Source organism: Argentina anserina, chromosome 3, assembly GCF_933775445.1.
Source record: "Argentina anserina chromosome 3, drPotAnse1.1, whole genome shotgun sequence".
Lineage (NCBI taxonomy): Eukaryota > Viridiplantae > Streptophyta > Magnoliopsida > Rosales > Rosaceae > Argentina > Argentina anserina.
Genome location: NC_065874.1, coordinates 5144738 through 5158670, shown reverse-complemented (window position 1 = coordinate 5158670; position 13933 = coordinate 5144738). Strand labels below are relative to the sequence as shown.

General features: G+C 41.0%; 2 protein-coding genes across 2 annotated transcripts; both read right to left on the bottom strand.

Annotated features, from left to right (window-relative positions):
- Positions 1 to 671: 671 nt before the first annotated feature.
- On the bottom strand, positions 672 to 2671 carry LOC126788107 (pentatricopeptide repeat-containing protein At4g21065). The gene has a single exon (XM_050514069.1). The coding sequence runs from the start codon at positions 2602 to 2604 to the stop codon at positions 772 to 774; it is 1833 nt and encodes a 610-aa protein (XP_050370026.1). The 5' UTR covers positions 2605 to 2671; the 3' UTR covers positions 672 to 771.
- An 862-nt stretch (positions 2672 to 3533) lies between these two features.
- On the bottom strand, positions 3534 to 6152 carry LOC126788547 (BAG family molecular chaperone regulator 2-like). Its single transcript, XM_050514547.1, has 4 exons — positions 5798 to 6152; positions 5337 to 5593; positions 4007 to 4153; positions 3534 to 3817 (listed from the first exon to the last, which is right to left on the bottom strand). The coding sequence occupies exons 1-4, from the start codon at positions 6012 to 6014 to the stop codon at positions 3677 to 3679; spliced, it is 762 nt and encodes a 253-aa protein (XP_050370504.1). The 5' UTR covers positions 6015 to 6152; the 3' UTR covers positions 3534 to 3676.
- Positions 6153 to 13933: the final 7781 nt, after the last annotated feature.

Sequence of the window (13933 nt, the reverse complement as noted above, 5' to 3'; positions counted from 1 at the left end):
GGAGGGTTTTATTTTTGGGGTTTTATTTTTATATTGAGATTTATAGATTCCAGGAGAAGCTTTGGGGTTTGAAATTTCACGCGCCTAGTTTCTCAATTTTGGCGGGATTTCAAATATTTTTAAAGATTAGGGATTGTTTTCTTATTATGGAAGGTAATTATATTATTCCTCTCTTTTTTATTGCCATGTCATGTAGTGATATAGTTTGAGTAGTTTGTGCTTATAAATTCTCGGCGAAACGAACTATATAAAACCTTTGGTCGTAAGCTTCATTTAGCCACTACTTTGGCAATAGTAGGTGGGTGTGAAACACCTTTTAGCAACCCACTTAGAGCTCACCTAGCTGTCAACCTATGTGGTACAACCTCGTAATCTATATTTTAATGAAACACTATAGTTATGTCACTTATGTGATGTATATATCACTAGATTGACAAGTAAGATGAGTTTTAGGTAAATTGTTAAAAAGTGGTTCATTTAACATTATTTTATTTTTATTTATTTATAAGTGAGTGACAATTTTATTGTCGAATATAACAGTGTAAGAGTTGCATAGTATAAAAATGAACTATTGTAATCCCAAAAAAATTATTTATGAGTATTGGCCAAAAAAATTAAGCTGGCATACATACCACTGATACCAGCAAGGACAGTAGACCAAGGGCTTTCATTGTCTTCCTAGACTAATGTCTGTGTCGTCATATTGAAGTCTGCAACGGAAGGATTGTCTTTTGTTATTTGAAGTTGGCTATTACAAGCAAATTACGACTGTTACCAATAATCACTACAAGAACAAGAACCATCTCTAAAATGGTGAAATCGGCTACGATCCCTCACGACAATCTCCCGATCATAAACCTTTGAGATGAGCTTAAATGCAAGATGACAATCTACACAAACTCTCAAATTCTTCCAAATCCTAATTGGTGTCCCTGGTGCAGTATTTAGAAGCATAAATGCAATTGCAATTTTTTCACTGTGATAGGATAAAGCATTTTCTTTTTCTTCCTCCTCTATGTCTGCAAGAACGTTCTCTGTGTGAGGCAAATAACCTTTCTGCCTCAATAACTTTGTAATTTCTACCAGCTTGGCATGTATCTGATCACTTTGTGAATGGGATCTATCACCCATAGTGAACTCATAAACTCTGTTCCTCAACTCAACAATACTATAGCCCGGAGTTTTCATCACACCTTCTCTGAGCATTGTTCTCCTCACCTTTTGCACATCTGACCACCGATGTTCAGATGCATAGAGATTGGAGATGAGCACATAGTCCCCACTATGTCTAGGCTCTAACTGCAGGATGTGGTCTCTAGCAATTTCACCAAGAGCCGATAGCCCATGTATCGTGCATGCTCCCAATAAGGTCCTCCAAATAACAGCATTGGGTGGAACATGCATGTCCTTAATGTATTCATACGCTTCTTTCACTAAGCCTGCTCTAGCTAACAAATCAACCATGCAACCATAGTGTTCAATTCTGGGCACAATCTGATACTCTTCTTTCATCACTCTAAAGTACTCAAACCCTTCATCAACCATCCCACAATGACTACACGCATACAAAACTCCAACAAAAGTTATCTCAGTCGGCACCAATCCCTCTCCTTTAAACTCCTTGAAAAGCTCCAATGCTTCCTTACCATACCCATTAACAGCCAACCCGACAACCAACGCAGTCAGTGAAACCACACTCCTCTCCTCCATTTCTCCAAACACCTTCTGCGCCTCCCTGATGCTCCCACATTTCGCATAAACATCCAGCAGCGCATTACAAGCGTGCGCATTCCTAGTCAAACCCGCCTTCACCATATACACATGAACCCTCCCACCCAAAGCCAAAGCTCCCAGCTCGGCGCAAGCACACAACAAGCTGACCATGGTGAACCCATCCGGTGCAACGCCCTCCAAACTCATCTCCCTAAATATAGTCAAGGCCTCATTCGGCCTCCCATTCAACGAAAACCCATTAATCACAGAGTTCCACGCGACAAGGTCTCTCTCAGACATTGACTCAAACACCTTGTGTGCACTCTCCACCTGCCCACAAACCGCATACAAATGAAGCAAAGCGTTCTTAACAAACACCAACGACTCGAGCCCATTTCTCATAGCAATGCAATGCACCTTCTCCCCTTCCCTCACATTCGCCAACTTGGCAACAGCCTTCAACAGAAAAGGATACGTATGCGTATCGGGTACGATACAACTCAAACGCATTTGGTTATGGAGTTCAATTACAGGCACTGGGTCCCAGCTTTCGGCGTAGCCTCTGATCATGGTGTTCCATGTGAACACATTGGGGTTTTGGATTTGGGAGAACACTCGGTGGGCATATGCCATTGGGGATTGGAGTGAGACTGCGGTGAAGATGAGGTGCTTGCCCATGTCTGGGTCGGAGAGAGGGACGCCGTGTCGTATAGAGAAGGCGTGGATTTGTTTGAGTTTGGAAATGGAGGAGGCACAGCTTTGAAGGAGGGCAATGCATTTTTGGAGGATGGAGGAGAGTGGATTGTGTGGGTGGGTTGGGGAAGAGGAGACTGGTGTGCGTGTTAAGGCAGTTGAGACTGTGTGGGCGACTGAGGGTTGCTTTGGGAGCATTACAGCATTGTTTGTGTGAGGGCGGGCGTTGCTGTTGTTACTGTACTAGTGTAGTTTGTTAGTTGGGGAATTGGGGATGGGTGCTTCGTGCTCGACTGACCAACATGGCCACTGGCCAGAAGAAGAATGGAGTTTAGAGATCAAAGGCTCTGTGTTAGCCGCCAGGAATTGTTTTTGTTTAATCATCAAATTACTTTGATTGATTTAGAATTTTTCAATCAAATTCAATTATTATAATTTTTTTCTGATAGCAATGAATCTTTTTTTTTTATGGTGATTTGATGAATCTAAAATTAACAAATAGTTACTAGAAATTTATATTAAATCAAACTTATACCATAAACTAAGTAATTTTTGAACTTACGCATTTCGCATGAGAAAACTATATATGGATGTCATCAATATATACTCATTATTACATTTATCTAGCTAATTCAGTTTGATTGTTACACTATTCTTATATGTTTATGCGGAGTTATGTAAACAAGAAAAGCATTACAACTGAGCAGCTCATCTTTGTCGCATTAGGCGATTAGCTTCCTCCAATATATTATTTGAGATTGAATCCAATCGATCTACTTACACACATCAAATACGCTTCCATAATAAACCTTTTATCCTTCTCAGTTCCTGTTTTCATATGTGAAGTAATTTGTATGCAGAATGACCATGAATTCATTTTCAATATATGATCATATGTATCACATGAAACATTAGTGGCATGGGTGCGGTTTCAAAATGAGTACTGCACGATCGATCGTGTTCTTAATACCAGATATGTAACGGATATGCTACAACGAGTTGAAACTTCGCCACTTCATGCGGGGCACAATTGTACAACTAAATAAAACTGCATGTCCATAAAACTCTAGCAAAATAGTATCAAACGTTCCTAATTAACAAGTGTTGGTTATGATAAGTTACATATACATATACTTATTGGCAAAGATTATGGAGGAAAAACTATTAGTACGTGCATGTACGTATTTCTCTCTCTGCTCCTCTCTAACTAATTACATAGAATGAATATGAGCAAAGACGATCGAAATATGTGGTGATGATCGATCAAAGATTAATCAAAAAATTCCCAGTTGGCTGTAGTTGGAGAAGGATCAAAGGTTTCCCATTTGGTTGTCACGACTATAGGCTTTACCTTTGCATTTGATATCTTCATCGCATCAAGAGTTTCGACACATTTCTGGACCCTCTTGCCCTGCAACAGCAGCTTGTAAAAATTAGCCACTTCCCACTGGAAATACTTGAATCGTAAGATTTTTATTAGATTTTCTCGTAGACGAATTGTGCTAAAACAAAAACAAGAAGTTTCGAAACCAGAAGCGGATTCATATACTCTAGTGAATAAACTAATTAATAGCATCATAAGTTCTGGAAATATATGCACCTGCAAACTCTTTTGAGCAGAAACATCTCCTTCTGCAGAAATGTTGTCCAGCTTGATTGCTTGTCTCATGAGCATCTCAATTAGTGTAGTGATTTGAACTTCTGCTACCTTGATTCCATTTGAGATAGATTTTTCAATAGCAGAGACCTATCAAGAAAACTATATGGGTTAGGAATAATTATGGTTAAGAATGCTTCAATAGTGTAAAGCTTTGAAGGTGCGCATATGGTGATGGGGCGTGACAAAGAAGAGGAAAGAGCTATTGGCCATGTAGGTGATGGCTTACAAGCACAAAACAGAAAAATAATTGAATTTTCTGTATTGGTACACATGAATAACGTAGAGAATGACAATGAGGAAAAACAATAATTTCTATATGAATATCTACCTAGCTAAGAAAAAAAAGATATGGTGTCTACTCTGAAAGTCTGAATCTCTGATGCAAATTAACAAACCATGCATGTCATTGATCTGGTAGAAAATCAAACTATGTTTGTAGGTCTATATATCCCCCCCCCCCCCCCCAATATACTTATGTGGGTAACTAATCACACTAAGTATTTGATGGTCAGTAAGCTTCTCCTAAAAACAAAACCTCAAAAAATGACACTTAAACTCTTCCATAATTCTGATGGATTAGAGTACTCAATCCCTAAACCACATTCACGAGTACTCTCAAGTCTCAACCATAGTGTCCGGTATTGAACAAGTGGTTATGCATACATTTTAAATGGTCATTAGTCGGTAATATAGAAATAAATTATTAAAATTCATTACAAGGTGAGTAATCGACTGAAAGAAAGATACCTAAATATATATTAACTCGATGCGCTATAATTTCGAAAGTGATATAAACCCCACAAAACTAAACTAGCGCGTTGCAATAATTACCAATCCGATCGAAAATAAACTGAAAACCTCTGAGACTCGGCTGCAAATTGATCCAAACTTCCAACTATACAAACCAAGGCTATTAACTATTTCACTGCTAAAAATTAAAATCACCTCCGGACCTCCCACTCCGTTGCCTCAGGTCAGACTCAGTACGTATGATCAATCCCATCTCATAATAAGGTTCCAGAAGAAAATAATTATAGGGTCCAGGGTGGTCCATAAACCACTAAGATCACATTTCTCTTTCACCTTCACTCCAAACCAAACCCCCAATCAAATGAAACAGATCGACCCCTCAACTTGCTGCTCCAATATTCTATCATCTTAATCTAGCTGTCTCACCCACTTTCTTCACTCAATATCAGCACCACCAAATCAAAACCTCAATAAGAAAATATTTATAAAAAAATTCCAGTGAGGTGTGAGCTTTGCTCACCTGCTCCGCGAGCTTGTCGACCTCCAAGCACACGTCTGAGATTGCGCGATGAGCGGTCTGGATCTTGGCGCTCCTCCTCATCTCATTGGCTCTTCTCTCCATGCTTGCCGGGTCCTCTATTAGCATGACTTTTGATCGGTCTTTGACTCCGGACATGTCCAAGTACTCCCCGTTCTGTCGCTCTTTTCCTCTGAATATTAGCCTCTGGTCTCCGGGTTGTAACTCCGTATCCGTCGTAAGAACCTTCTTCAACTCCCCTGCACAGTCCAAAACACCATATTACCCTCAGCATTCACCACCGGCGTTGTACTCAAATGGACACTATCGTCATTTACACGTTACAAAGTAACTTTCCCTCCAAATAAATTTTCATTGCTGACGTGAAAAATGAGATAATTACACAATTAGTAGGACCATAGATACTGAATTATAATAGAATATGGATGATTAATGTAACGTACCAAAGGTGGACTGAGAGCTGGCCGAGATCTCATAGCGGAGAGCACCGAAAGCAATACGAAGCCGCAAATTGGGAGCCGGAGCGATGTCAGAGGACTTGTCGACTCTTTTCTGGACCAGCATTCCTCCGGGTCTCATTTCCCACTCAACTTCCTCGTCCTTGGCCGTAGAAGACGGCATGTCTTTGCCGTGCGGAGCAGTCGACCTCCTCTTCATCATTTTCAAGCTCCTCCGACCAACCCTAGCTAGCTTCCCCGAAATGAAAAAGGTCCCCAAACAATTGGAGCCTCTGTGTTGAGTTGGGGTTTATGGTTTTTCTCGGAGAAAATATCTGACGACGGCGGCCAATGAATGCGCTGTTTTCTGCCGACACAACCAGGCTGTCTAGTGTGGTTGGGTTTTTATAGTCCCGACCGGAGGGTTGTGTTTTTGTTTGAAAAGCTTGGGGAAATTTACTGGGACATGATCCGACCAATGAGAGACTTGACACGTGTGCTATCTGTCGTTTTAGTGTGGAGTGACAGCTAAGCAGCCTAAGCTGAGGAGAAAAAAGAATATTAATTGAGAAGAGATCGAAAGCTTTGCCGACAGTTGGAAGCATCTGTCCGGTGACTGATTCATTACACACGTGGAGGGCTATGAGTGGTCCGTGACCGTGCTGGGTGGTATTCGCTTTCACCGGAGAGAAGGGTTTGGTGTGAGTGTGTGACGGAGGACCATCTGATATGGAGCGTGAAGTCATTGATCCGATGGCAGAGAGTGATGTACGGCTTCAAGTATGGTTGCTTAGATTAGTAACAGATTGATGTAATAAGCGGATAATTAACGCTTTAACAACTTTGTGGGTGTGGTATTATATTTCAAAGAGTGATTACGCATACAGTATTTGACCAATGCACCTTACCGTTTTCACTTTGTTTATACGAGTTAAAACGCACGCCTCGTTTTCATTAAATTGATGTAATTTAGCTTATAAATAAAAACGAATAAGATCATCAAAACGAGTAAAATATTTTTCGTAGTTTAATTTTACTTTGGAAGTGAGATCAATAAACCTACTATCGAACATTTTACTTTCTAAATGGATCGACATCGACCTTATTATACCATTTTACTCTAAGAGATGGATACGTGGTTTATGCTTGAAAATTGAGTAGTCCTAACAAACTAACAAATAGTTTTGATTCTATAACTAGAGAAAAGTGAATAAACATTGTATATTGGTGAAGTGAGATTGATATACAAGCATCAACATGTCAATGTAGGGATGAACGCAGCATCAACCACACATTCTCAGCACCTCCATAACTTAACTTGATGGGAAAAGGGCCACAGTTGAGACTGACATTGCCCATCCTCTGTCGAGGTAGCTTAATGATATATTCATATATATGCTGCATGATGAACAACTTTGATTGCTAAACGAGATCAAATGAATTTTTAACAACAGGTTATTCTACTTAAGAATACAATTCATCGAACACTCGCAAATATTTAGTTCACAGTATCATGCATGGCGCAAATGGAAAATGAACCTTTTATTTTTTCAGACCAATATTGTAATGTACTTCTAATTAATCATACACAAGGCTTTAGGTAGGTTGGTGATTGAGATATGACCGTAGGACTTGTCAACGGGCCGGGTCTTAGTAAATTTAAATACTGGTCGGGCCGGGTATTTTCATAAATACGAAAATTTAAGTCCGCCCACTTAAAGCGGGTCTTAATGGCTTTTCCGGGCATGCGGGCTTGTATTAGAAAAAAATATAATACTCTAATTTAAGAGTTTGAACCAATAAAAAAATTATTATAAAACATTCTACAATAAGTCACAAATAAATTATAGTTTTCGAAATATTATCGATCGACACCAATAGATGTGATCGATATATATATTTAGGGACCTTGTAAAAATTTCATCCATTTTGAACATGGTTTGACCGTCCGTACTTACGGTCAACCAAAAAAGATGTGTTTTCACATAATAAAACCTCATTGACCGGGGCTTTGACAAATGGATTTCCTCGTTATGACCACGCACGATCGGTGATGAAAATTAGGTGATTTAAAATATGTAAATAGCTTTCCGCATTCGCATCTTGGTAATGGGTCCCCCCTTATGGCATATTAGTGTTGTTTTTGATTCACCGGAAATTACGACGGTCAAACGAGGTCCGAATTGGATGAAATTTTAAAATGATCACTAAATATATATATTGATCACATCGGATGGTGTCGATCAATTCCGAGAAGTTTCATTCATATAGTCACTTCATAATGTGATAGTTTTATTATAAACCTAATATAAAAATGTTATAATACATTAGTATACACTTCGGCGAATGAGAACTCTAGTTTGAAATATGGTCGATCAAAACCAGTAGATGTGATCGGTATATATATTTAGGGAACCCGCAAAAATTTCGTCCGTTTTGAACATGGTTTGACCGTTCGTATCGCGGTCAACTAAAAAATAGGCGTTTTGACATATTATAACCCCAATAACCGGGGCTTTGCCAAATAGATTTCTTAAGTGCACCGCGCATGATGGGTAACAAAAATTAGGTGATTTCAGATATGAAAATGGCTTTCGGCGTTCGTATATTTGTAATAGATCCTCCCTTAGGACATATTAGTGGCGTTTTCGGTTTACCGGAAATTCCGACGGTTAAACAAGGTCCGAATTGGATGAAATTTTTATAGGGTCACTAATTATATATACCGATCACATCGGCTGGTGTCGATCGATCCCGATAAGTTTCATTCATATAGTTGCTTCATAATGCAATAGTTATATTCTAAACCTAATATATAGGTTATGATACATTAGTTGACACTCAACCGATCGCCAACTTTAGTTCGAAATATGATCGATCGACACCAGCAGATGTGATCAGTATATATATTTAGGGACCCCATAAAAATTTCGTCCGTTTTGGACATGGTTCGATCATTCGTACCTACGGTTAACAAAAAAAGATGTGTTTTGACATATTGAAACCTCATTGACCGGGGATTTGCTAAATAGGTTTCCTATGTGTGACAGTGCACGATAGGTAACAAAAATTACGTGATTTCAGATATGCAAACGGCTTTCGGCGTTCGCCTTTTTGTAATGGGTCCCTCCCTTAGGACTTATTAGTGATGTTTTCGGTTTACCGAAATTCCAAGGGTCAAACAAGGTCCGAATTGGATGAAATTTTTACATGGTCACTAAATATATATACCGACACATCAGCCGGTGTCGATCGATCATGAGAAATTTTCTTCATGTAGTCGCTTCATAATGCGATAGTTTTATTATAAACCTAATATAAAGGTTATGATACATTAGTGGACACTTCGGCGATTAATAACTCAAGTTCGAAATATGGTCGATCGACACCAGCAGATGTGATCGGTATATATATTTAGTGAACCCGTAAAAATTTCGTCCGTTTTGGATATTGTTTGACCGTCTGTACCTATGGTAAACAAAAAAAAAAGCGTTTTGACATATTAAAATCCTCATTGACCGGGGCTTTGCAAAATGGGTTTCCTTGGTGCGACCGCACACAATCAGTGACAAAAATTATGTGATTTTAGATATGCAAACGGTTTTCGGTGTTCGCATTTTGGTAATAGGTCTTCCCCTATGACATATTAGTGTTGTTTTTGGTTTACCGGAAATTCCGACGGTCAAACGAGGTCCGAATTGGATGAAATTGTTACAGGATCACTAACTATATATATTGATCATATTGACTGCTGTCGATCGATCCCGAGCAGTTTCTTTCATATAGTTGCTTCATAATGCGATAGTTTTATTCTAAACCTAATAATATATATATATATAATCTTTTATTATTTGGCAGGCTTTTACGGGCCGGGTTTCACACCTCTAATCTAAGGTCGGCCCTCTACCCACAAAAGTGGGTTTTGGCGGGCTTTCTCGCGGGCCAGGTCGGGTAAAAACCCATCAGGCTTGCGGGCCTCCGCGGGCTTTTCGGATCCGCATGCTAAATGATGAGGCCTATCCATGCAAGAGAGGGATGGACCGGGCGTAAAAAAACATGCACAATGATGCGAGGTCCCGGAGAGACCCTATGATGTATGTGTGGAATGTTAATACGAGGGTGAATGTGACGTGTGCCATGTCCATGGGACATGTGATGGCGAGGCATGATGAGTATGCACGTGAGGCGTGGTGATTATGCACTTAATGCATGCTGAGTACGCACGTGATGTACGATGAGTATGCACGTGATGCCGAATGAGAATGTGCGGCGGGTAGGATGTATAAGTCCCCCGGTCTCCGTTTGGTGCTAGAGAGGGATGAAGCGGGCATAAAAGATGCCATGTCTCGAAGAGACCGAGTGACGAGATAAGTATGGTCTCAGGAGAACTGAAATCAAGACAGGCAAATGTGGTCTGGGAATCATATGGCGGTGTGTGGCATATGTGGTTGTGATCCGGGGGATCATATGGCGGTGTCATTCAGGGGGGTCATATGGCGCTGAGATCTGGTGAATCATGTGGCGGTGTGATCCGGGGGATCATATGGTGATGTGTGACCATGATCCAGGGGATCACATGACGATATGTGTGATCATATGGTTGTCTCTAGGTGAGCTAGAATGCCTAGATACTCATGCATGTGATCAAACCAAACATAGTTCATTTAGAGCCAAGTCGGGCCATGTCGGTGAATGCTAGGGTCTTGCCTCGGTTGGCATGGCGGATAAGATGCGTAAGTTCCCCAGTATTCGGGTCATGGTGAGGCGGATGCACAAGTCTCCCGGTTTCTGGGTTTGTGACTTTGTAAGTGCGCACTCAGATTAGGCCTGGGAGTGTACATAATCGCTCATAGGAGAGAAGCGGAGCCGGGCCGGGGAGTGTACCTACTCGCCCAGAGCCGAGAAAAATAGCCGTGTCGGGGGTATAAGTGCTAGGCCCGAAGTCAGATTTGCAGTCGGAGCATGCATCGGTCTGGAGAGTGACCTAGAATCTCGGTGCTAGGCTCGCGGGTTAACTAGCTGTTGGAACATCCGTGGATCTGGAGAGTGACCTAGGATCTCGGTACTAGGCTAGCAAGTTAACTAGCAGCAGGAGCATCCGTGGATCTGGAGGGTGACAAAGGATCTTGATGCTAGGCTCGCAGGTTAACTGCCAGCCCGAGCATCCGTGGATCTTGAGAGTGTCCTAGAAACTCGGTGCTAGGCTAGCGAGTTAACTAGCAGTCGGAGCATCCGTGAATCTGGAGGGTGACCAAGGATCTCGGTCCTAGGCTCGCGAGTTAACTAACAGCCGGAGCATTCGTGGATCTGGAGAGTGGTTTAGGATCATAGTGCTAGGCCCGGAGGCGGCTATAGCAACTCGAGCATCCATGGATCTAGCGAATGACTTAGGATCACCGTTGGCGAAACCACGGGCGTTAGAGCCCCTGACGATTACGTTGGTGTAAGGAACTCGTGGAGATTAAGATCCCAGGGGATACCAAAAGAAAGAAAAACCGAGGGTGAAGCATTTATGGGCCTGGAGATAGACATCCAGAGCATAGCTTTCCAAGCCGGGAGAAAGAGCGGTAGGCCAGGGTGACGAGCCAGATAGGGTTTCGGGACAGAGCTCCGGGCTGGAAGAATAGACGGACAGAAGGGCGAGGCGAGGAGCTGGGCGGAGAGACTGGTCAATGGCTTTTGCAGATGTCGGGAAATGCGGCAGCGCGTCTATAGTGGGCCAATGAGGGTCGGGTCGATCTAGGGATTACAACGTCGGGCCGAGCATGTTGCTCCAAGAGAGTTTTGGTGGCTCCAGACAAGAGGGCGTCGGGTATAACATTCCTGAATTCAGAACAATAAAATTTCGAATTTGTGGATGCTAACACTCTGATATAACTTCAATAAATGAAATTATGTTACATCAATTGAATATGTTTTCCAACTTTAACAAAACATTTTGATTACAAACTGTAACAACGTAATTACACGAGTATAAGTTGTACAGTAGTCAATTCTCACAAGTCCTCACCAAAATAAGAAAATGAACATAAGCAAAAAGCACTATGTTGTTACACTGCTCACTCCTTCTGCCTCTACTACCGCAAAATACCTACAGTGCTACCCCCGCACCAATAATGGTACACCAGGATTGTAAACACAAACCTGGTCAGCTACAAAGTTCGTATGAGTAAACTAAAGGAAATACTCAAGGATAATGTAATAATTTTCTAAACTCAAAGATATGTATAAAACAACATTATCATCACACCACTAACAACGTCAAACATTAAACAAATGCTACATAACGCAACACAAGCATAATCACAACTTACAATCACATCGAAACACATGCAGAATATTATGGGTTAATGCTACCCTCAAGTCGCACTCATAAGATTGGCAGTAATACTAGAGCTCTAGATGATCATCCCCACAACCTGCCAAGAAGTGATATGACATTTGCCTATGCCACGAAGGCCGCCACAAAGGCAGAAAATTGGAATACATTTTGCCACTTGGGCCGCCGCTAAAGCTAAAACATATGTATTCATTTTCTTTCACCAAACTGGTCGCCACTAAGGTAGAACAACTCACACAAAGTCTTTTTCCTTAAAAGGGCCGCCACAAAGACAACACCACAATCCACAAAGCCACACACACAACAATCATACATGAAGGTACATTTTCTTCCCTTCTGGTAAAAACATAACAACAATATAACTCAATAATGCTGAAAGGTACATTTTATTCACTTTCGGCCAAACAAAACAGACAACATTATCAATAATACCAGAATGTACATTTTATTCCATTTTGGTCAAACAAAACACACAACACTTCAACTATACAGTTATCCTCCACAAACCTCAAAGTCACCGAGAAGTACATTTTATTCCCTCTCAGTCTTATCCTCCACAATCAATATAATGTAATGAAATTGCACAATATATATTTCACAAATATAACGTAACCATATATATATATATATATCCAATGATAATATATGCATATATCTTTACCATTTAGATACATATATATATATATATATATATATATCACCAATATATTCGCAATGTCAAAATAAATAAAAGCAAGCATTAAACTTAAATTACAATCATAAGTAACATTGTCACCGCCAAGGGTGAAGTTGAAAAAGGTGAGGTTTACTCACCTTATTCGCTTCCGCTTTGCAACTTACAACCTCAAATGAGAATCACTCTGTAATAACTCGAATTTTCGAGTTTAAATTCTTCTAATTTCTTGCAATTATTATGCTTGGTGATTCAAGTAAAATTGATGTCATTGCGAAATGAAACTGATTTCGGAAATTTAAGGTTGAAAAACGTTAAATTTTCAGTAGCTCAATGGTTGACTTTTAATTCGTCGCTCATCTCCAAAAACTTCCTTCATGAAAGTTGTGAAGCTCGTCAATACGGGTTCGTGGACATACGGCACGCTTTAAACAATGGTCGTATGCGAGAGTTGTTAGCAACAGAAGTTTGATTTCCGATTTTAGAAGGCTATAAAAGGACATTTTTAGAAACCTAAAAATCAAAACAACCAAAAAAAAAACTGACACGGATCGCGTGACCCGACCCTGACTCCATTCACAACTGGACCTTCATCGCCACTGATCTCTCACTTCCGGCCACTGTGGCCTTCACCGCCGGTCTCAAGGCAACCGCATGGTCGGCTGCTCCAGCATGTAGACGTGGCACGCTGCCCTTCGCCGCCTATTAGACACAACAGCGATTTGAAGCTTCTGCAAATTTCGTCCCCGTCCAAGCTCCGTCTCCGGTGACGCAGGAGCTCGAGACCAACTTCTTCCTGCCATTTCCCACCTCTTGTCTCAATTTCAGGTGATTAGAAACTCGAATCGACCCACCACTTCGTGTTCCACGATTTCACCCACCGTCGACATCTTGTACGTTTCAGGCGACTTCCCGGCTGTTCTAGGTTCTGGTGCAGGTATAAAAAACATCTATCTCCTTGTGATCTACATTTTTGTTGTTGGAAGTGTGATGATTTGATGAAGTTTTTGGGTGGAGGAGTTGTGGTGCGCGTGGGAGGAAGTGGGGCGGCGATGAGTGGGTATGGGGCCTAGGATGGTTGTAGGAAAAGATTTGGAGGGTTTTGATGGTGGCAAGCGAGGCCACGCGT

Bases quoted from the DNA above. Each gene is read 5' to 3' on its own strand.
- LOC126788547 (XM_050514547.1), bottom strand. From the start codon at position 6,014: ATGATGAAGAGGAGGTCGACTGCTCCGCACGGCAAAGACATGCCGTCT. The intron at 5,594-5,797 runs GTACGTTACATT...TGGACTGTGCAG, and splicing joins CAGCTCTCAGTCCACCTTTG to GGGAGTTGAAGAAGGTTCTT. The intron at 3,818-4,006 runs GTGCATATATTT...CTGCTGTTGCAG, and splicing joins CTGCTCAAAAGAGTTTGCAG to GGCAAGAGGGTCCAGAAATG.
- LOC126788107 (XM_050514069.1), bottom strand. From the start codon at position 2,604: ATGCTCCCAAAGCAACCCTCAGTCGCCCACACAGTCTCAACTGCCTTA.